At 36.2% G+C, this 24647-nt stretch overlaps 2 protein-coding genes, 1 long non-coding RNA gene and 1 pseudogene across 4 annotated transcripts; 2 read left to right on the top strand and 2 right to left on the bottom strand.

Moving 5' to 3' along the window:
* Positions 1-197: 197 nt before the first annotated feature.
* On the bottom strand, positions 198-2475 carry LOC114717251 (protein ELF4-LIKE 4). Its single transcript, XM_028902357.1, has 2 exons — positions 2233-2475; positions 198-724 (listed from the first exon to the last, which is right to left on the bottom strand). Exon 2 carries the CDS (start codon positions 685-687, stop codon positions 340-342), a length of 348 nt encoding a protein of 115 aa, XP_028758190.1. The 5' UTR covers positions 688-724; positions 2233-2475; the 3' UTR covers positions 198-339.
* A 3654-nt stretch (positions 2476-6129) lies between these two features.
* LOC114717259 (ras-related protein RHN1-like) lies at positions 6130-7973 on the bottom strand (annotated as a pseudogene).
* A 5421-nt stretch (positions 7974-13394) lies between these two features.
* On the top strand, positions 13395-13903 carry LOC114717258 (uncharacterized). Its single transcript, XR_003737696.1, has 2 exons — positions 13395-13582; positions 13681-13903. It is a non-coding gene; the product is annotated as an uncharacterized LOC114717258 (long non-coding RNA).
* A 1081-nt stretch (positions 13904-14984) lies between these two features.
* LOC114717255 (FRIGIDA-like protein 4a) lies at positions 14985-23159 on the top strand. Of its 2 annotated transcripts, none has more exons than XM_028902358.1 (4): positions 14985-15383; positions 18241-19233; positions 21966-22141; positions 22242-23159. In XM_028902358.1, exons 2-4 carry the CDS (start codon positions 18381-18383, stop codon positions 22773-22775), a joined length of 1563 nt encoding a protein of 520 aa, XP_028758191.1. In that variant the 5' UTR covers positions 14985-15383; positions 18241-18380; the 3' UTR covers positions 22776-23159. The 2 variants fall into 2 exon arrangements, with proteins under 2 accessions (XP_028758191.1, XP_028758192.1); XM_028902359.1 differs by lacking the exon at positions 14985-15383 and adding an exon at positions 16192-16486.
* Positions 23160-24647: the final 1488 nt, after the last annotated feature.

Below are 24647 nucleotides of genomic sequence, written 5' to 3'. Positions count from 1 at the left end.
AACTGAATCTTAGACAGGATTTCGAATATATGATGATCCCTGGAAAAAATCATATCCAACACCAAAGTATGCCTTACTTTTTTTACATGATAGCTCAGATTCACACCAACAGCTTATTATTATTATTATTATTTTTTTTTGGTTAAACAAAAGTTTGTGCTAAATCTTAAGGACCTAACAATGGCAGGTTAGCATCATAATTTAAAAAGCATTTGTAAAGTTACTTATTAACTAATTATTAATAAAGTCTTCACATAGGTAATGGGACTTGAACAATCCATGCTTTATGAGACGTGGAATCACATTCTTACCAACTAACCGCCCTTTAGTTGACAAGTGTTAGTTGATTCTAATTCTCTTTTGACTAACTTTTCCATCAGATTTGAGAGTCCCACTGGAGTCCCCTTCGGAAGAAGCTTCTCGAGACTTCAAACAAGAACTGGAAAGAGCAGCATAGAGATCAACCACCCTTCTGATATTGTTATTCAGTTCTTTGATCAAACCCACATTTCTACTCAGGTTTTGTGGCATGTTTGACAAGTGATTTTGATTGATCTCATTGATTAGCAATCTGTTTTGATCCAAAATGTCTTGGGCTTGCAGCAAGTTCTTCTGAAATGCCTGAATGATTCTGCCATCTACTTGGACAGCTGTATTGTCTATGTCTCCAAATATATCACCTTCCATTCCAATTAAAAATTTATGATTTAATCATCAAATTTTTCTGCAAAGAAAAGTGAGCAGAAGTAAGATATTTCTTGCTATATTTGCAGAAACAAAAGCTGTTTAGAATCGGGCTAAATTGAAACAGGATTTTTGTTTTGGAAACATTACTGACAGACTCTATTATAGATTTGATTACTTAGTTTTAGTACATTATCATATTACCATATTTACCTCAATCATGTATCACTTCCATCAAACAAAGGGCAGGAAGGGATTGCATAAAGATTTACAAAATCCAATTATATATGGTCATTGAAAAAAGAAGAAGAAGAATCACACTCTTTCCAGTATCACCATAATTGTAAAAAGATCCAATTTAAAGATTCATAGGATCAAAATAAAAACCAGACAGAACAACTTTTTCCAGACTTAAGGCAGGATTCTTCTTTACATCAAAGAACATTTTCTTTTGCTGCTTTCACAAGCAGCTGCCCAAGTAGTGGGAGTTACAAAAGCTAGTCAGTTCCGGAGAAAATGCTCTGCCTCAACAAACAGGAAGGGATTGCATAAAGATTTACAAAATCCAATTATATACGGTCATTGAAAAAAGAAGAAGAAGAAGAATCACACTCTTTTCAGTATCACCATAATTGTAAAAAGATCCAATTTAAAGATTCACAGGATCAAAATAAAAACCAGAAAGAACAACTTTTTCCAGACTTAAAGCAAGATTCTTCTTTACATCCAAGAACATTTTCTTTTGCCGCTTTCACATGCAGCTCCCCAAGTGGTGGGAGTTACAAAAGCTAGTCAGTTCCGGAGAAAATGCTCTGCTTCAACAAACTAGGCCAACCCACAAACTCGAGGTGAAACAACTTTCATTCTTCTCCAAGAAAATAAGAATGAGAAGATGCAAAATGATGAAATTATAATGCGTATTCAGATAAAACAATCAATCCAGAAAGCTCATAAGCAATAGACAGAGACAGTCATTTGAAGCTACAAGACCATTCCCATCTTGATCAGCTTTACTCGCCTTAATTTTAAGGGTCTAAAATTAGGATTATCAAAATGAGAAATTATTTTATGAATCCAAAACTTTCCAAATTCCTTACTTTAGCCAATATTAACACTTAAACTTCTGTATCGGTTTGAAACATGCGTCTACCTTATTTTTCAACATCACGTAGTCAATCAAAAAGCCCAGAATCTAAAACTCAAGATCAATTCTCCTAAATTTTATATGAAATCATTTTCCTGTCATATCTATCTCCTTAGACCTCTTATTAACCATATTAAATCAAGAATTGCACAATTTCATGTAAATCCCCAATTTGGCTAAAATGAATATTTAGGGAAGTCAAGGGGGAAAAACTCTTCAAAAACTCAAGCAAAAGGTAAAACGTTGCTTATTCTACCTCTCTATCATCAATTTGTAAGCATAAACATTATCGAACAAGAGTTTCTCTCGCTACTCTCTCTCTCTCTCTAAATGGAAATTCAAACAGCAAGGGTTCTCAGAAAATAAGTTGTTTTTCCCACTATCAAAATGATGTGCACACTTACCTTTACTTTATTAATCGGTTTATATCGCCGTAAACAGCACTTTGAACTCCATTGAATTCCTCAGTCTTGGAGTTTCATAGAAGTAAGACCGCCCACTTGAAGCTTTTGAAAGGTTGAGAAATTTCTCTGAAGGGGTTTGTCTTTATGTGAAGGGTTTTAGGAAAAATATCAAGCCTTTTCCTTTCTCTCCCTTCTCCCAGTTTTTCACGCGATTTTTGCAGGACTTCGTTAGTCCTTACAGTGCCTCAGCTTTCTACGAGGAGAAAGATGAAGAAAACCTAAAAAAGTTGAGTTTGCTATTAAACCATCCAAATTTAAAAAATTTTGTTTTCACCCCAAAAGTGAAAACTCATTTCAATTCAATCATGTTTGTCTAACATTTTCACTTGTAGTCCTTGTCCTATTTGCCATTCACAGAGACTGATTCTATAATATTATCTCGGGTCCTAATTATAAGAGCTAGTTAACTGATTTGATAATATTAAAAAATAAGTTAAGTTAGTTATTTGTAATAAATAGATGTTGTCTTTCTTAAAATATCCCTGTTAATCAGGTATATTGACTGGAACTACTATTATTAGAAGGACTATTTTAAAAAAAATAAATATGATAAATAAAATAGATTAAAGTCTTATCAAAGATAAAAATAAAAATCAAATAAAATATTATATTAAAAATTAGAGGTAGTATGAAGCTAGCGCCAACCCGAAGGCCGCGTGACACTGTGACCCGAGACCATTCAGACGTTGGGTCTATGCAAGTGTTCGCATTTTTATGCTGCCACAAAGTTTGGTGCTCATTGTACTCTATAGCTTGTCCCCTTTGACAAAATTTATCTGGTTCTTACTAATCTTAATTTTAATTACTGGACTTTTAAGAAGTTTTAATGTTGATATTTATATTTAAGTTAAATTATATATTTAGTCTTTTAATTTTATATAGAGTTTTAATTTAACCCCTTAATTTCAAAAGATATACTTCTAGTCATTTAACCTTTATAGTCAAAAACTTAAAAATATATATTTTTAAGTTAAAGAACCAAATTAAAAGCTTATATAAAATTAAAAAACCAAATATATATTTTATCTTTATATTTAATAATGTTGACTAAAAATTAAGGTGAATTAAATTCAAAGTTTAAACTAAATCCCTATGAAACTATAAAAACTAAAAATTATGATTTGAAAATAAAAAACTAAAATTAAATTTGGACGAAACTGTAAGTGCTCACAATAATAGTATTTTTTTTAAGTTTTTCAATTTACCAAAGTATTTAAAACATTACTCCTTTCGGTTTTTATTATAAGTTTTAAATAACTAATTCATAGATAAGAAACAATTAGTTAAAATTAGTTAAAAATAATAAATATGTTAGAAATATATTTTTGTTTTTAAAAGATCTTATAATAAATGATAAAAGGATAAAAGAGAATGTATAAAAAAAATATGATAAGAAACAAAATAATTAAGGGCAACATTAAAAAAAATGCATTAAATGTTAAAACAAATCTAAATTAAAACTTATAAAATAGACCATATCTTTTTTAAAATTTAAAACTTATAAGTAAGACTAGAGGGAGTGTTTTTTTTTTTCATTATTTGAATATCATGGATCACCAATTCACCATTCCGTTAGTGATGTGCTCATGAAAGAATACAACTTGAATAGCGTGGCTCACAATGTAATTTTATTTTGGCCAGCATGATATAATAAAATGCTTCCCGCCAAAAATGGAATCTCAGTTCTCACTCCTCTCGCATATATAATTACTGCAACTCTTTTTTACTGCCTGCGAGATAAAAGGCAGAGGCCAGAAGCAGGGCTCCAGAAAGATGAAGGGCACATCAAAAGTGATCATGGGTGCTACATTGGTCATGGTGGTCAGCCTTGCCGTCGTTCTTGGCCTCATCCTAGTTCTCCTTGCTGAGCTCTACTGTTCTCTCTTACTCCGCCGCCGCCGCCACCTCAGAAACACCGCGTCCCCTTCCATTCCCACCGCCACCAGAACCGATGCGTCATCATCATCATCGCCACCTTCAGCAGCCCGTTACCCTCAACACCAATCTCCTCCTCCACCACCCTTTGGTAGCATTTATGCACATGGTGTTCTCCAAGCTCCAAGAAATTTTCTGTTTCCTTCACTTGCTCACAACGACGACAAGGCCGGACCAAAGTTGCATCATTCTGAGCTTCTTCAAATCCAGCAAACCCAACAACCAGTTTCACAGCCATACCATCAGATTGGACTTGTCTCTGCTTTTTCCCCACCTGCACCCTTCATGCCTGATAAGGCTCCCCCAAAGCCAACCCAACAGGTCCCTGAGCAATGTAGCATCATCAGTGGAACCATTCCTGTTTGTTCTGACAATCCTAACAGCGGCGGGGAACACCTTGTGTATATTTCGAATCCCATTTACGAAAACGAGGAAGGCAAGTGTAGCAGTGGGGCGGATACTTCGTTTGAAACGCCCGACACTTCACCTTCTCGTTTGGAAAGAAGTGGATCCTCCGGCGATGATGATGAGGTTGAAGCTGAGATATCTGGTTCGCCTCCTCTATCTCCGATGAAGAAGCTCCCTGCACAGGCTTGCTCGGTTTCTCTTAGCAATGGCAGGTCATTCGGCACTTCAGGCAGTGATTCCCACAGCATCAATGGCCCCTCATCATCATCCTCAGCCTCCCCTTGTACTTCTCCTTCATGGTGATTCAGCAGTGACGCATCCAGTCTTTTTGTTTTTTTAGTAGTCCAGTGAATCTGGGAATTCTGGTTATTATTGGTAAGATCAAAAGTAATAGCAGCATTGGGCAAAGCTAAGGGAGAAAGCTGGGAGTACCTATTTTTGCAGGCAGGCCATGGCCCTGGCACATTTATCTAAGTCACGCCTGTGCCTGCTCAATCTTCACCTCGCTTTCCGTTCCTTTCTGGAGTAGTTACCTTAGGGAAATGCATATTAGTTTAGTTTTCACATAGCTTGTACTTGGTTTTTTGTGAAGTTGTTGCTTTCCCAGTAGCTCTAGTCATAACGATTTACTCTATTTCTCCTCTTGTCTGAGTCTCTGTTTTTGGGGATAAGGTCCATAAAGATCGTAAAACTTGGGAGAGTGCACCTGAATTTTCCAAGGTGGCTTAAAAGAAAATTCTAAAATCTGTTCTTGTCGTTCAGAAATCATTATATATATCAACTAAAATAAGAATACTTAAATGTGATTGTTTTTATGAAATTAAATGCAATTTTTTAATAATTTTCCGTGCATTTACATCACCTGGCTGATGCTAGTCAGTTTCAATTAAAATACTGTATCTGTTTTTGGAGGGACCTCGAGTAATGATTCCAATGCATTGAAGGCTATAAACTAGTGAAAAAAGAAGGTGTCAGCTTTGTCCATTTCGATGAGGATGAACCCCAGTTGTTTTACAGTAACTCCATTAGCCACCGGGCTCCAGTTTTTCCAGACGTTCACTGCATTGACTCTGCATGTCATGTTCAGTCTATTTATTATAATATATACCACAAAGGAAGTCCCATTCTTGTTAGAATATAATCGACAGAGACTACGAAGACCCTTCATCGTATTTCAATTTCTTCTGTCTTTTAATACTCCATTTGATGAAAGGATGATAGCAACGACTTGGGAGTTTGAGATACAAGCAAATTCGGTCAAATATCTGGTTCTGTGTGTTGAGGAGGACTTGCAACATTGACGAAAGTAACGTCTTTGATGTCTCTGTTCTCATTTAAGATTTTATCTATGGGACCATTTTTCGATCCCCGTATGTCACACATTTAATGGAACTTTAAGAAGCGCCTATTTTCCTGAATTATGATGGTATATGTTTTGTTGATGTCTTAAAATGTGAATTGAAGACATCGTCCCCAGATAGAGTGCTCTTCCTGTTTGAGTGTTGTGGGCAGCAAATCCTCATCTCATTGGAAACTACTGTATATATTTACAGAGAGGAGCCTACTCGAAAAGCAAAGCTATTATTGCATGAAATCTTTGTTTCTTTCTCTCTGAACAAGTAGGGAGAAGTACCACCCAAAACACAACATAACAGGATTTCAGAAGAAGATCAAATCATATATCAAGTGAAGAATTCATGAAAAGCAACAAGGCAATGTTCTACTTTCTTGGGCACTGCTGTGCAGCTCGATTCCAGCTTGACGGGAAGGGTTCGCTCTAGCCAACATCTTAGCTGCCAAAACAAAAATTTGTGTTTCTTTAATAAGCACAAGTAGATTAAAAATCGGTGATTGGCTTAATTATTAGGATTCACGAGATTTTGCATGTGGCTATCTATAATAACTAGAGAAGGGAATTGAAAAGTATTCACCTATGTCATAAAAGAGCTCGTTAACATTTTCTGCAGTTTTTGCAGAAGTTTCCATGAAGAACAAGCCGTTTTCTCGGGCATATTGCTCTGCCTCCTGCATCAATTTATTCAGTTTTGATCATTTGAAACACCAGTGACACAAGAAATTGATGAAGTTGGAAGAATGCATTAGAACTACCTCATTTCCTACCGCTCTTTTGTCTGCCAAATCAACCTTATTAGCTACCAAAAACATAACCATACCCGGTTTTCCTGATGAAAACAGCATGCTATACATCAGATTAGGATCACATTAATGTTAACACATTCTTTATCATAATTATCTTGAAGAACAAAATTTTGCCTTTGAGTGTAGGGATGGAGTACAGAGAATTTTATTCTATACAGTTTTTAATCACTTGAATGCAATTCGTACTTCTGAACATTGAGATTTGATTCTGAGCTTGGTCACGAAATTCCATAAATCATAATTCTTTTTGCATCCAGTGGAGTGAACTAATGGTGAGTCTTTATCGGACATATCTTACCTGTTTTTGTACTTCCTGAACCCACTTTTGGCTCGTACAAAGGAATCCTAAATCAAAACACAAACAACTTGGTCACATGGGCATGGAAGACCACTGCTTCTAGTTCAGAACTTGCACAATGAGTCACAGCATGAGCAAATATCAGAAAGAAAAATGGCAAGAAAAGTGAAGGAAAGAATCAATGGTAAGGGAGTCCCATGAATATATGTACCTTGTTCGTGATGTCATAGACCACAATAGCAGAAGCGGCACCACGATAATACATAGGAGCCAAACTGTGGTATCTCTCCTGCCCTGCTGTGTCCCATATATCTAATCTTATTGTCCCCTCGTTTAGTGACAGTACTTGTGTGAAGAATGCTGCCCCAATTGTTGATTCCTGCACCAAATCACTTTTAATTGAAGGCAAAATCCACTATGAAGGCCGAAAGAAAGTCAGAAAATGAAAGACATTGTTAACAACACCAACCTGGTACTCATTAAAATGGCCTTTCACAAACCTTAGCACCAAACTTGTCTTCCCTGCTCCCATGTCCCCAAGAATAACCTACCAGATCAATATATTATAGGTGATGATCGAACAGCGTTAAACATCTGTTTCTGTCATATAATCAAATCGAAAGGGGAATACATGTATGCCCAACAGTAATTAATGGAAAAGTTCATTTCATTGCTTCTCTAATCTTATCATTTCCCCAGTAACAACACGTTATGAATCGTTCGTTATCAAATGGGGAAATAAAATTGAAAGGGGAAGACATACCCACCAGTTTGGCTTGGGGACCCTTGTTTCCTGGCCTCGACATAGCTAATCAAAGGGATTAAGAAAATCAAGTGTTGGGCGTTCTTGAGAAAGTTTTTTTACATATTGAAATGAGAAGCAAGAGATGGCAATGAATATGCCGACACCAGAAAAAGAAACAAGGGTTTTTCTTTTTAGGACCAGAGAAGACTGGTAGTTTATTCCGTTGGACTGGTAGGTCCGCTTTAGCTGTATCATATATATGTATGTGTGGGTAATATATTTGTTCAGACTAACCTTTTAATAGGACAACTGGGACAGAGACATGTTCTAAGTTCAAAATATGGGATCTCTATATATTAACATGACGATTTGATTTGCAGAAAGAGCCATATAATAACATGGCAAGTTCAAGAACACTCTCTGCAAATGAATGGAACGACTTTTGCTTTCACAAACGACTCTGTTCTTATCCACTCGTAATGTGGTTTGCTGTGATATCTCCGTTTTGGTTTCAGAAGTAGTGCGTTGCAACGTGGAAATATCCAAAGGACACCGATTAGTCAACGTGGTTCGTAAACTCCGCGCGGCCTGTACATGCCACTGAAGCAACCACTGATAGTTTGATACTTTGATGTCCAAAATTTAATGAATATTTGTCCAAATTTGTGCGAATTGAAAAGCGAATTGACTTGCATGCTCAAATAGAGGAAGCACTTCTTGTCACCACAGAATTTAACATTTATTAATTCCACAATGCAAATTATATTCTGACAGCTGAGACTTGCTTTTGGATTTCGGAATCTTTTTTACCCACTTCTATGCTAATTTAATCTCAGAATTTCACTTTTAATTTACATTTTCACCCAAGTGTAAGTCGTTTTTGTGTGTGCAGGATTTCAACTTTGATTTACCATTGAGTGCGCTACTAACTCCTTTTACCGATACAGTTTTGGTGGGTTGATATACTACAAAACTATTTAAAATAAAAGGAATAAAACAAAGCGAGAAAAATTCTGGTAAAATAAATTAAGACAAACCAAGAAAAATAAATAATTAATAAGAGACAGAAAAGGTCATTCCTTTTCCCTTTTATATTTCATGCGGTAGTCATCAGGTTTACAAGATAATTAAATTCATCTATTACTTATTAATTAGGTGCACAGTACATGAATTGCACCCTCGCAGTATGAATTTGATACATGTATCATACAAATTACTCGGCAAACAAAGTTTACGCACCTGTTATATTATCCCAAGTAGATATATTGATCTTCTAGCCAAAAAAAAAAAAAACCGTAGATATGGATCTTTGTCTTCTGGATATATGAATGACATCATCATGAAATTCTCTCGTGATATCATTCTCCAAAAAAACTCTTTCGTGATATGCATATATGAAAATCTATTTTAAAAAATATTATGATATATGATATTTTTAAAATTATATTAAAAAAGTATCTTTCTAGAATGCTAAATAAATGAATTATTATTGACCACATAAAATGAATAAGAAGCTTCAATATTCTGGAAATCACAGCCCCACTATAAAAAAGTCCAATCTCCAATGCTCATATGTAAACCCCAAGCTGGGGTCTAGGATTTGTGAACCATCAATTGATATATATTCTTTTTCCCTTTGGGTAGGAGCGGGTTCAATGGCTTCACAAAAATCAGAGGGCGAGAGTGGCAAGCATCGAGTTTCAGTTTCAGTGTCATCGCCAAAAAGCGACAACGGTAGCGGCGGAGGAGCAGGGACGCCGTCACCGAAAGGGCAGTGCTTGTGTTCTCCAACGAAGCACCCGGGCTCTTTCCGATGTCGTTTCCATCGCTCATCTTCCATGAAACGACAGAACTCGATTCTTCCTGCTGCCGCTGCTGATGCTCATAGTACTTAGACCACATGACTCTGCTTCTCTCTGCAGGCCTCTCTTCTCTCATCAGTCTCTGGCTTTTGATTGTTATTTTCTTCTGATGAGCCCTTCTTTCCAGTCTCTGTTGATTTCTTTTTCTTTTTGTGGGTTGTGATTTCTAATTTCCATCAAGAAAGCTGTGTGTGTACATGATGCTTGGGTCTAGACTGGATTATAATCAGTAATCGATCCGTTATACTTATGTATTAAATTTGCCTGTTCATCCTCTGCCTTCCTCTCTTGCTCTGAATCTTCTCCTTCCTTCTCTTAATTTCTTGCAGTTGTGGAATATCTCAAAACATCATTGTCATGCCCCAAAATAGCTAGCGATCATTATGACTCTAATTATCAAATTTAAACCTCTATGGATGATTAATATATATATATATTCAACAAATATCAGACCCTAGTCATGTGTTAATCTTTACGTGCATGAATAGAAAGCACACATACATACGTGCAAATGTTCATATAAAGTGAGATTAAAAAGTTGGTTATTATTAGAGGACCTATGGCTCTGTTCACCAATTTTGACTGCACAATATCCAAACAGTTGTGGATGGGTTTTGAGTGGCCTCAGATTTGCGGGCGTACAATTTATAAACAGAAATCGCAATTTAAGATGAAGAAGATAATCATTGAGGTCAAAACCAGTGTGACCCATGATAAAGACACTGAAGCCGATCTATTTCCACACAATTTTTTTCGTTTAAGTAAAATTTTTGCTGTTGTATTGCTTAATTTCACCACCTTCAAATAAAAATGGGAATTGATAAACTAGTTAAATAGACAGAATCTGTGAACTGAAAATTAAACGTCAAGATGGTGGTGGGGGAATCAGTGTGGTATAAGAAGTGTGCCAAATGCGTTGGGTGGAGGCAGAAGCTAAGATGGCACAAATCCAAGTGACCAGCTTCATCTCTATAATATGCTGTGACCATTACTTTCCCCAGCGTAACTATCACTTTTCATCTCCCTTTAATGGCCGCTACTAATAACTAGAAAGTACCAACATTATTCTGTGACCCAACACATTCAAATAAATTAGTTAATTATAATAAATATAATATAATTTTTTAAAATATTTTTTGAAATATTTCTATCGTATATCAGTAAGTTAGGTAAATTAATTTTTTTAAAAATGCTAAATATAAAAGATAAAATAATTAAAATTTTATATTTATGATGAAATTAAATTTAACCTCTTAATTAGTTTTATATTAGGCACGGAAGTGAGTAATATTTTTTGCCTTCACTAGTAGTCTCTCCTAATGAAGAAGCAAGTGTCTGATCGCATCGAAAAAAAATGGATATCACCAAGAAACCTCCAAAAATTATATCCTAATAGTAAAATCGTAGGTATGCTCACAATTTAGGGGAGGACATGTACTAATGCGCATGCAAAGCACTGCCAGATACCATTTGTGACTCTTTTTTTTTCATTTTTTCCTTGGATATGAAGTATTAAAAATAAAAAATAAGAATTGTGATTGAAATTAAAAAAATTTATTAAAAGAGTGTTTAGTATGAGAGATTATTTGTTATATGAGTTTAGATAAACCTTTGTATCTAGGATTGAGAAATATCATGGAGAGAAGTGGTATTTTCCAATTCTACCTTTATGGATTTGTCTAATCTTATATATCAAATAATTATTTATGTTAAAAACATTTTTAATGATTTGTTTTAATTACAATTATATTTTTTATCTCTCATTTTTAATAGTTCGTACCAAAACGGGACTCTGGAGTCTAGGTGATGATTCTCCGGCTAGGCCACACGTAGTCGGCGTGATGTTGGCGGCACCGGAACGACCCTGGATGCCGCGACGGCGAGCACACACAGCTCCTGATTGTACCACCCTCGCCGGCCCCACCGCATTCTTCTCCGGCACCAGCACTACTCTCCACTCTCACAGGATCAACCACCGCCACTGGTTCCTGCACAGCAGCCCACCTTGCGTGCCCGGTTAGTCCTTTCCTGCCAACAAAAGGAGCCGGAGGTTGACACATTCTTCTTCGTCTTTTCTTCTGCTGCTTCAGATTTTGTGACTGATTTGCGTGGATATGTAACACTGGGTTTTGAGTGTTTAAAACAAAACAAGGGGAGAATATGGGGTTATGACGGCATATAGTAGAGGAAGATCAAAAGATACAAAGGTATGGCTGTGTGGGCTGTAGATAGATTCGCCAAGAGACAAGTTTGTTTAGAAGGCGTGCAAGGCTAAGCCCAGCTTCAAACCAAAATTTGGAGCCATCCGTAAAGGAGATGTGCCGCGTGGGAGTATTTGGTGGCTTCTAATACTAAACATTTTGTACGTGGCATGGCCTGGGCCAGTGACGATTGGATCAGGTTGGGGTACGAAACATGGTTAACTCCAACTCTATGTTTGTCTCTTTACTGGTTCTTATGGTTCTTACAGTAAAGAAATAGCAGTGTCTTTCGTTCTCATCAAATTAAGCTCTGCTACTTGTTTGTCCACTGCTATAATAATGAAACTCTCGCATCTGTAATGGTCATTTTCAGAACCAGTTTTTCAATTCTGATATATATAGCTAGCTACTGCCGTTCTGTCATTACAGATTCTCTTTCACGTGTCTCAAATTCAAGCTTCTCTTGCTTTCAAAGCATGGAAATTGGTCAAGAAAATATTCCAAACTGCAATGAAATATTATTATTAAGCAATTATGGCTTGTGATCCTGCAGGGATAATCTCTTGATGTTGTCCCTAAAAAATGAATTCCTTGGTTATTTAGATCTTCACTCTTGTAATTTTGACAATCAATTCTAAATTTTTTTAACTAACTATTGATTAGTCTGTCGTGAAACATATAAATTAAGACCGATAAAGAGAGCAAACAGAGGGGCTAAAAAGCGAATCTGGACAAGTAAGATATTATTGAAGATGGGATCTGATTCCGTTAACCCCACTCAACTGGTGAAGCTCAAATGCAAGAAATCTGAAGGTGGGCCCGAGGAAGAAAAGGATGGAGCAGGTTGAAGTGGAAATGACTGTGCATGAGGTGTGTATATATATATATAAGGAAAATGGTAGTGTGAGCCAAAGCTTCAGGAAATTATTGAAGCCTACGATGTCTGGTTTTTACTCATCCTAAACACAACATGGTGATTACCATTCCTACTGTCCCAATGAGTAGTCACCGTACTGGTTTTCTGCTTGCCTCCTCTGTTTTGTATGAGCAATTATTGTTATTTTATTCCTGCTACCCTGCCATATTAATAGCTCCTTTGACCTTTCAGGTTAGTTTCACATGTTCTGTTTTCTTCTGATTTGACAATAAAAACGTCCAGGATATATGTATACTATATTACCATGTGATTCAGTTGGATCTTGAATTATAGGAACACATAATTTAAGGAGAAATTAGATTGGCCTAAGATCTACGTTTGATTTATAATGTGATTTCTTATAAATTTTATATGATATGTGAGGGTTGAATGTTGATGATTAGGCAGGTGGACTTAATTGTAGTAGTAGAAGTTTTAAATGAGTATAAAAGCAAACTGGTGTGCACTGTTTGCTCAGAGAATCAGCGTGTGGATACAGAGTGGAAAACGCAAGACGCGTACCTTGCAACACAAATAAACTTGTGTTTTCTCATAATCTTTTTGTACCTCTTATTCTGATTCCCTCTTCCCTCCTCCTATAAATATATCATCCCTCCCTCTTCTCTGTTTCTCTCTGTGTTTCAAACATGATCAACTCTGGAATGCTTGCCTTCCCTTTTCTCACTTTGTTCCCCTTCTCATTCTCCCACCTCGCTCATGCCCTCCATCTTTCTCCTTCTCCCGCTCCTCCTCCTACCAGCGACGGTCTGTATTCTCTATAATTGCGTTTCATCTTCCTATTCACTCACTATATATATATAGACTCATTTTAGTTCCTTTCTTATTTACTGGTTCTAATGCAGGCACTACCATTGATCAAGGAGTAGCTTACCTTCTCATGCTGGTCGCTCTGGCTATCACCTACTTGTTTCATTGATTTCATTTTTCCTTTCTTTTTTCCCCTTTGTATTTTCTCTCCCATGTAAACTACCGATGACATTATTTATGATTCTTTCTTGATCAGAGATGCTCAATCCTGCTTTGCTTTTCAGTATGAATGATATTCCTGTCCCTACCTTGAATCTCTCTTTCTTCTCTCTTTTCTTCCTTTGGTACTGATTCCTTTCAGACGCGGTTTGCTTTTTTAAATTCTCCATGACACGCTTTTTCTTTCTGCAAGATGGCATAAAAAGAGAACCTGCAAAAGTAAGACACCACTGGGGGGAAAAAAAAGATCAGTTCGGAATAAGCCACACTACGGGTTTGAATGCAATGCATTTTTACACACAAAGGGCTTTGCTCATAAGCATCTTTTAAACCAGTTCACACTGTTATTAGCAAAACAAACAAACCAAGTATAGGTAAATGGCTCTTTCTCAGACTTCTTTATCAGAGGAAGTGCGGAATGTTGAATATTGAACGCTGGCTCGTAGAAAAGTGCAAAGGCGTAACGGAATCTAATAAGCGTCCTTAATAATTGATACCCACCTCCAATCACCAAATAACAAAACAGGTAGGCAGGCTTATCTAAATAAGAAAAATTTCAAACCGTATCAACTCCCACATGGCAAATTGGCTACGAACTGCAGGCTATCACGTGCTCACGTGCTTCCGTTTTAAGCTGAACATAGTGCGATCCACATAACAAGGGCAACATAATAATATATATACCTCGGTCCAATATCCAAACCGTTTGGTATTCCCACCGGTATATATCCCAAACAATTAAGAGCTTTGTGGTGTTTCAGCCATGGATATCAGAAACTGGTGCAGTTCAGACAGCAGAACCGTCCAGTTGGGAAGATGTGGCTCGTCGGGCAAGATGAAGTGGAGGATGCTGTGGATGAAGTTTAAGAAGGAGAAGAAGAGGCTGCTTCAGTCTTCTGCAACAGCGCTGCATATCCCTTATTATGATCCGCACACTTACTCGCAGAACTTTGATCAGGGCTCAGCGCTGGATGAACCAGACAATTTGTCTAGATCTTTCTCTGCTCGCTTTGCTGATCCTTCCAGATTGCATTTAAAGAAAGTTGTAGTGTGAGCCAAGCACAAACAAGTTTGTGTCAGCCATGTCTGATTTTTGCTCATCTTAAATACAACATGGTGATATCAGTACTTATGACTGTATCTCTTTCGCATTCTATGGTACTACTGAGCAATTGTTATTACTTAATATAACTCCTTTGCTGCAAGTTAATTCAGTTGTAGGCCAGAATTAACTGGAACTTGCACTTGTTTGTTCCTTAAACTGAAACAGAACAGCACTAATCTGGGCAATGGGTGAGGGCTTTTGGAGTTTATCTGATACTACTTCCGTCAGAAGTTTGGTCAATGTGGTCCAGAAAAAGAAAAGAAAATAAGGAGTCTGAAACAAAGGAATATATTAGGATAAGATGATTTATACAGTAACTGATCTGGTTTCATATGAAAAGTCAATTAAGTAGCTTGTGGAAGCGACGAGAAAGCCAGAGTCATTGTCATTGAACAACAGCCCTTATTTTTGACGAAGCTACAAGAACACCCCACAAGGCGTAGCCCACTTTGCATCAGTATCACTACTAAACTGGTACACTCCTTCTCAATAAAAGCTTCATATAATTTGATTGCGAGACCATATTTTTGGTCAAATTTGTGGTGAGATTGCGAGTAATGCAGTTACTTAGAATAAATTTTATATTTTATTTATGTATGTACGTAGAATGTGGATACACTTGTGGCCAGTATCGAGATTATGAGGCTAGAATATTTAAAATTGTAACTGTCGATTTCTTCTTAATAGTTTCAGAGAATCTTTTCAAGTGAATTGGGTCACTGGATACGCAACAACAAACAAAATATATTAAGTAAAAAATAATTTTATAAATGAAAATATCTCCAATGTTTTTAGATGAGAAAATAATAATAAAATAATCATTATTGTTAAGTAGGTGATAAATATGATACATATTCTAACAAAAAAAAAGAGTTAAGATGAGCCCAACACCCCAAATTATTTTTTCAGACACATCTAGTGTCCTAAAATAATGAGTGGTGCAATTTCGTCCCTAAAATTATTAAAATGGAGCAGTCTGATTCATGTCTAACAGAATTGTTAGTTTAACCGTTAAAATGCTGAATCAGCAAAGTTTGACCCAAAAAGAAAAATCTGTTTTGGCATATGACATGAAATTTATGTAATATTTTAAAAAGAGTTTTTGACCCAAAAAAACGCAAAAAGAATTCTTCAGGCTTCTCGAAATCGCGTGTGCACCCTTGTATTCGACTGAGATTGAAGAAGAAGAAGGGAAGATTTGAAGGAGAGCTGGAAAATGCAAGTGGGAGGAGTTGCGATTATGGGATTTGTTCTTTCGCGGGCTTGCCGCAGCCACTGTAGAAATCGATAATTGCTGCTAGATTTTAGTTTTCTTCATGGCATCCATAATCCCTTTAGTCCAAGTCGGCGGATGGGCATCAGATCTGGTGAGCTACGGAGCACCAAAAGCAGAAGCAGCAGAAAGCAAGGTAGTAGTAACACAAACAGAGGGAGAATGAAGACGACGTTTTGTGTTTCTTGAACAAAGGACGGGAAGAGATCGACGTTATTGCAGATTGAAGTTAAAATTGATATAGATTGAAGAGGAGTCCCTTGAGATTTGCTTATCTTTGAGCCCTAATTTGATCATCTTGAAGGTTTACTTATTTAATTTATTCAAACCTTGTGAAGCTAATTTATGGTATGGATCTTCCAAATATTGATTGATTTATGGTTCCTCGTATCTATATTTTGATTTATGTTTCTCGAAATCTGATTCTGCTAGAAGAAAAGAAAATTGATTAGGAGCATTAGAATTTGCCATTTCCTCTTGAATATTTGGGTTTTCTCTTCACAAAACATCGATGCCTTTTGCGGCCAAGGATAAACACATTCTTTTATTTTGCTTGCAGACCAATGAGGATGAGTTTGGTTGGCCACGTATTACTTTTCGTTTGTAAAGAATTGTAACCTTTGTTTTTTTTTCTCATAGTTAGAAGTCCTTTTGAAAAATTATGCCAACTAAAGTTTTTTTTTTTTTTATGTCATTGTCCCCTCATATGCCAAATAAGACTTTTTTTTGGTCAAACTTTGCTAACTTAGCATTTTAACGTTCAAACTAACAGTTCTGTTAGGTGTGGATAATGCCGCACCATTTTATTAACTTTAGAAGTGAAATTACACTACTTATTATTTTAGGACACTGGATGTACCTAAAAAAATAGTTTGGAGTGTTGGACGCATTTAACAAAAAAAATAATACATATTAGATCTGAAATAAAAAAATTACTTTTTTGTGCTTCTTTCTACATCAAGAGTGATCAAAAGTTGGATTATCGACCTCCACATAGTTTTTGTAAGTATGATTTTTAGTCTATAACTCTTATGTTCTACTTGGATGGGAAGAAAAATTGAGATGAGAGAAAATAGAGAAGAAAAAATTGAAGGAAAGTTGTCATCATCATTCTTGCTTGGATGGACGAGAGAAAATAAAAAAAGTGAGAAAATTAGTAAATATCTAAATGACTAAAATGTCCTTATCAAAATATATCATATTTGAAATTAAATTAAAATGAATATTGCAATAGAAAAATTATACTAAAATTAGCATCATCAAATAATTTAAAATCAAGTTATTTGATTCATATATTTTTCATATTCTTATGTTTTATAACCAAATTATTTAATAAAAACATTGTTTTAAGATAAAAATAAAAAGTGAATAACTTTTTAAATATAATAAAAGAAAATAAATATGGAGAGGAAGAGAGAGGAAGGGTAATCATAGAAATCTTGTTTTCCTTCCCAAATCCCTCCATATATGAAGAGAAAATTTGGAGAGAAAATAAAGCATGTGGTCCACCTTATTTTCTCCTTCACTTTCCTTTCTCTTACATTTTTTCTCATATCCAAACAAGAGAAAACTCGTTTCTTCCTATTTTTTCCCCTCTAATTTTCTTTCCTTCTTAATTTTCTCTCAATCCAAACAAGAGGTTAGACCTTGTACTCCTATTTGCATTATATGTTTTTTTTTTAAGAGAATAAGAGATGAATAAAAAATCATGTTTATTAGACTATATACAATTATACATTGTCCAATACTCACATTAATCTAATAAAACCAGAATTCCAATAAGAACACGATAAGGGTAATTTAAAAAAAAAACATCTGATTATTGGTAGATTGAAAATTGATTAGGCGAGGACGTAAAGATATTCAAACTACAAGATCAATTTATTGAGTAAAATCATCATTTTATTAATGTCCAGCTTTACCTTTGCCGATATTCCTTTCTTCCTCCCTTGGTTTAAGATTTAACAATAACAATAATGATATTATTAATAATATTATTATTATTTTATTATTTTCGCGCAAATCATTCCTTCCCTCCTTCTTTATGTTACATTTCAGGCGATGACGGTAGTACTTCGTCGCAGTTCATTCATTTAATGTCATCTTGCTCAGTGGAACTGGGAACGGAGTGTCCCGAGGATAAGGTTTGGGGTTTTGTCTCCAGATGTGACCACTGAAACGCTAAAATCAATCTATCAATGGCGAGTCAGCTTGCAACAAGCACAAACAAAGTCCAGAAATTCTTCGACGACCTCGAAGCACGCAGGTCTATTATCTCCACTTGCACCCAGGTGTTTACGAACCTATCGAAACATTTCTCTTCCCTGGAAGCTTCAATCTCCCAGAAATCCCAATTGATAGATTCAAACTTTGAAGCTCTGGAATCCCATGCAAACAAGACTCACGAATCCCTCGATCACCGCGAGAATTCTATTCCAGAACGCGAGTCCGCTGCGGCCGCGCGAATTGAAGAACAAAAGGAAGCAGCTTTGGCCGACTTCGCTAAACCAATTCCCGCAAATGTTGAATTGTCTGAAACCCTGAAGTCTCTCTGTCGTAAAATGGATTCTTCAGCGTTGTTGAGGTTCATCGTATCTAGGCGTAAAGAATCAGCGTCGTTGAGAGCCGAGATAGTGCAGGCCATAGCGGAGGCGGTGGACCCTCCAAGATTGGTCTTGGATGCGGTGGAAGAATTTCTAAATAGCAAATCGGCAAAATCTGGGGTCACTGATAAGCGATGGGCTTGTGGGATTTTGATTCAAGCATTGTTTCCGGAAACTAGTTCTGCAGGCAAGTCGCCAGAATTTTGCAGAAGAATGGTTGGCAGAGCAGCTGACTTGATAGAGTTGTGGAAAGGGCAGATGGATGGTATTTCTGAAGACGGCGCTGTCGGTGCAGCCGAAGCGGTGATGTTTCTTCAGATGGTAGTAGGTTTCAGACTACGTCGGAGCTTTGATGAGGAGTATTTGAGAAAGATGGTCATGGAGTTTGCGTCGAGAAGGGATATGGCAAAGATTGCATCTGCATTAGAATTCGGGGAGAACATGGGAGGTTCGTATAATCCCTCACCTGTTCTCTGCATGCTAGTTTTTTTGTTGGTATTAGACGCAGAATACCTAGATGAAATATTTGGATGTCCACTCGCAAGTTTTGCACAATTTGGTTGCATGTTGATTAGTGACGGGACTTCTTGCTTGATGACATTGCTTATTCGTGGTTGAATTTCATGATGGACTATTTACTTATTTCAAACACATCCGTAAAGTGGAGTCATTAGTCAGTCTTCTTTTATCTTTTGTCGTTTTTCCTTTCTTAATTTGTTATCATATGTTATATTTTACATTTTAAAGAAAATAATGGTAAACAAATGTGCCAACTCCATGTACTTGTAAATCGAAAACTCTTGACTTGAGCAGTAAGGCTTGCTTCGGATTAGTTAGCCCAAAAAACATTATAGAAGTTATGTTTTCAGGGATGTCAATAATTGTCGAGTAGAGCCGAGGTGTACTTGAGCTGCTGCCGATGTGTTTAATAGACCTCTTCCATAGAGAGGAGTTTCCCTCAACCTCAATGTCTCTGCCTCAAGCTTCCCAGTATAGAGACAGATTAACTATAGTATGCTCCGTTTTTTATTTTAATTTTGTTGTTTATAAGTCTACAGCAAAGTGACTCTACTCTTGAAATGTAAGCCGGCAACATCAACAAGTTCGCTGGAGCCCTTTTTGAGATTCTTAAAATTAGATTCGAAGTTCGCTTGAGATCCAGTTTAGAAACATGAACTGACAGACAAGAAGACATACATGGACATCATGAAACGAAAAAAAATGTGAAGTTTCTTTCTGTATTAATTGATTGTTGTGTTGTTTCTAGTATGAAGCTTATACATCTATCTTATGTGAACAGAGCTACGTGCTTAATAAGAATGAATTTTGTCCAAATGGGATTTAGCCTAGGTATGAGAATCTCTCTTGTTTACAATTTTGTAAAAGATTCTATATGATCAGATCATAATCATTAGACCTGGTGCTTTTCCTCAGTTGTTAAGTCTATCTTCACCAATTTAAGAGAGTGGAGTTTAGGTTGAACCTGTTAAAAAGTAGTAAGATTTAAAGCAGGGCAATCTAGTCAGGCTACCAAATGTAGTGGAACGTATTGAGAATTTAATCTTTTGTATTTGGAAATTGTCTAGAACCATAGATCGTCTTGAAAGCGTCAGTCCGTGCTATCTGTATTATTGTATGTCTAGTTCTTTTGCTATTGAGTTCGGCTGTTAAAAGTTACTATCTCACTTTAAGGTTTATCACAGCCATCCTGGGGCTGCCTTTCTCTTATTTCCCATCTCAACTCCACATCATGGTGCCGATCTCTGATGTATCTTCTCTTATCACACCAAAAATCCACCTTTAATTTTCTCCCAGTACGTTTTTTATTAGACAAGTTGACATTTTTCTACAGTTAGACAGCAGGATGTGTCAAGCATTTACTTTTTGGTCTTAGTAATATCCTTTGATATCAGTAAAAATTCCAGTATCTGTGTCCCCAGTCCCTACTTCTTTTGGAACACTGGACATCCATTAATATGCACTTTCCAATGATTCAATCTCACTCTCCTTTTCGTGGCCAAAAAATTAAGATGCTATAAACTGAATGGTGCAAAACTTAGTTGGATGAACCCTTCAACTATTCTATTCCTTTTTCTAATCTTATTTATGAATATATACCATGTTGTATTCCTACTTAGCATCTTCCTTCTAGATTTTGGAGCTTTTCCCCCAAATACTTGATGAAATGAGTTTTTGATTTAGTTTGATTTACTAGAGTAATACCATCTCGCAAGACCAACGGAAGCTGAGTCCACATCATAAAATTAAGATGCTATAAACTGAAACATACTCTTGGGTTTTTTTTATAATAATTATCTCTAAAATCAAGTTACAAGATGCATTCTACATACTGGTGCCCATAGATGTTGTGACGACACTTTGCTCCTTGGAGGAAAAAGATGTAATTTGCAGTGTGATAGAGCCCAAGCTGAATAGTAGATATATTGAGCACTGAATTTATACTAAATATCAAAATGTTCGTCCTCTCAACGGAATGAGAGGGAGTTACAATATGAGAAAACTCACACCGGATACAAAAAGAGACACGTGAAACAGAAACAGAAAATGACGAAGAAAGTTGATCTTCCTCCACCCCCAACCTGGCGTTCAAGAGGCAAGAACTCTCCTCACTACTCTCAATTTGAAAAAGGCAGAACTTCCCTCTCGCTGGACCAAAGGGAAGATTTAAAGACCCAAAAAATTACAACAGACACTACCCCTACTGCCTGCACCTAAAGCTTACTCATACAGCACTTCTTTTCCTTTGCGGCCAGGAACCGTGGGATAATCTTCTAAACTAGCAGCATTGCCCCCTTCTAACCTTTTCCTCCTTTCCTCCAATAAGGTCTTAGCAAACCCAGTAGCTCTATCACAGTAGACGGAGTTTTGGCTTTTATTATATTTTCAAGGCAGTATTACCACAGTGTAAATTTCATACGGAACCTTATCAGGTCCGTTGATATCTGTGAGGACTGTATATTAATGACCACAGTTACTACGAGGATCTAATCATGTCCAAACGATTTGCTTCTTGACAAGAGAAAAGGATCATCATGTTTAGAAGCAAAAAAGAAAAATGACGGATCTGGTTAAAACTAAAAATCTGAACATGGCAGAATTTTGTGATCATTTGACATTCCAGGGCATACATGGACTAATAAATGCTATTGTTCTATGCAGATATAATAGATGAACTCGTTAAAAATGGCAAAGAGGTTGAAGCTGTCTATTTTGCTTCAGAATCTGGCTTGACTGAAAGGTTTCCCCCCATTAATCTGCTCAAGTCCTATCTGCGGAACTTCAAAAAGAATGCTACCACCTTATCAAAGAGTGGAAACCACAGTCAGGCTGCATTGGTCTGGATTACTGCTTTTTTAATTTAGATTCTCATGCTGTGTTAATATTCTCATGAATTAATGTTTTCGATAGACCTCTTATACTGAGCTCATTTTTCAGGATGAATCAAGCACTCTGGAGTTAAATTCCATCAAGGCTGCGATCAAATGTATAGAAGACCACAAACTGGAATCAGAATTCAACCTTGATAGTTTGAGGAAACGAGTTGCTCATCTGGAGAAATCCAAGGCTGAGAGGAAAAAGAGTTCGTTTGTGGGGAATAAATCTCATAAGCGGGCCTATGGATCAAGCAGCGGTCGAGGTGTTGGATCGAGCTCTTTCCGGCCGGCTAAAGCAGCAAAATTTAATTCATACCCATCTTTGAATAGGAGGAACCCACCAGCTCCTCCACAACCCAGCCCTGTTTCAAGATTTTCTGGATCATTCAATTACCCCAGCCAGACTGTCTATGATGGTCCTACAGCTAATCCTTATGCAGCTGCTTATGGAGCTCCTCATAGTCAAAGCCCTGTTGGATTAACTCAACATCATTACTCGCTTCCTAGTGCTTCCTTTGGAGCTCAGACTAACTACGGCATATATGATTATGGAAATGCCGCTCCACCTGCCTATCAACCACCATTTACACACTAGACCAGAAAATCACAAGTTAGCGATACTTTTTGTTTTCCTGTAGTTTGAAGAATATCTTAAATTATATCCCTTCTCAATGACTCCGGAGTTCAATCTTTTTCCTTTCCATTCTTTTTTAACTGTTGCTATATGATTAACAGAGTTTCTAGGGAGGTCGAGGTCCTGAAGTTTCAGCCAGCTTCAAACTCTATTGGAATTAGAATTTAGATGTTAAAAGCTGTAGCTACTAAATTACATTGTATTCCATCTATAATGATGATGACGACGACGACGACGACAATATGACGATGCTCGAATGTGATTGCCAGTACCCCAATACCTCGATATTTGATCAAGATATCAAAAAATAATAGATCTGATGGCATAGGCATGCCTTTTGACCAAGCCTCGTCTTTACTGATATATCCTTCTTTTTTTTGGTTATAGGGGTCAAATAGAACGCTCAGATATTTAGTACACAAATGAGCACGCGTACAAACACAGGTTTGAATCTTTGGTCTCCCTCCAAAAGAGAAGTGCGGGGTGCCTTTTCTTGATATATTTGATCTTGTTTTGAATTGGACGGTCTCTGTTAATATATTTTGATAATTCGAAACACTCAAGTTGACTATGCTGTTTGTGGACAACTCATTTGCCATCTTTGCTGTCGATTATTGAACATAACTTGCCGCGGGGTTTTGTGCGTTACACGTGATCTGAGGATTGCATGATTTATCGCAGATGAACAATGCCATTCCTTGTTATCCGCAGACACGTACATTTGACTGCATCGGTCTATAAAAAGCGAGCTGGACGGATAAGGATTTTGCCTGTTGCTGCCGGCGGTGGTGCGGTCAATGCTCAAAATTTGTCTTCGTTATTTAAATGAATTCATGTGCATGAAATCAAATACAGCCTGGATGCCTATAATTCATTACTATTGCTTGATTGGCGTCCTACGAGATTGGATATTTTAGTGTTATACTAATCTTTAATATAAGATATTATTTAATTTTTATTTTGATCCTGATTATAAGATTTCAATCTATTTTGTCTCTCATATTTATATATTTTTTCTCAAGGTAGTCCCTCTAATAATAATAGTTCTAGTCAATAAACTTAATTAGCAAGAATATTTTAAGAAAAACAATACTTATTTATTACAAATAACTAACTTAACTTATTTTCTTAATCTCTTCAAATTAGCCAACTAACTCTTATAATTAGGACCGGTATTAATAGTCATTGTCATCATCAATTTAGACAAAATTGATTATTGATCAATAATGCTCGAAAACAGTTGGTTTAATTGATTTGTACCCGATAGGGTGTCCGGTAAGAACTAAAAAGTCTGAGTAAAGGACGTCCATCAAGTTGTCTGGTGAAATAGGATTCATTTAATTACACTAATTACGGCCACACCATAAATATCCTTAACATCTGATGTACTCCTCCGCTCCTATTTACATATCACTTTCAACGTATCTTATATAGATTAAAAAAAATTGTAAGCTACGTTAACTTTTTTTTAAAATATAATAATTTTTTAATTTTATTCTTATTTAATATATACACTTTTTTAAAAAAATCTATGCTATAATAAATAAAAGATAAAATAATACATTCTCACTAAAGACTTAATGAAATGACTTATAAATAGGATTAAGAAAAAGCTTTTCTTTCTGTCTTATAAATAAGACTAGAGGAGTATTTGGCAGGATATGAATTCAACCGAATCAGCCCCATATTTTTCTATTTTTCTGTAGAATTTAATCTATGAAGAATTTTATTTTACAAGAATCACAAAGAAGCATCTTAAAAAGCGAGTAGATAAATTTTAAGATACCTATACGGTGCTTTAAAATTTTTTAAACTAGTCTTTGTTTGCAAGCA

The sequence above is a fragment of the Neltuma alba genome, unplaced genomic scaffold (assembly GCF_004799145.2).
Source record: "Neltuma alba isolate B1F8T4 unplaced genomic scaffold, ASM479914v2 tig00011721_pilon, whole genome shotgun sequence".
NCBI classification, from domain to species: domain Eukaryota; kingdom Viridiplantae; phylum Streptophyta; class Magnoliopsida; order Fabales; family Fabaceae; genus Neltuma; species Neltuma alba.
Note: the sequence above shows the minus strand (reverse complement) of the source record. Positions and strands in the feature narration are given on the sequence as shown.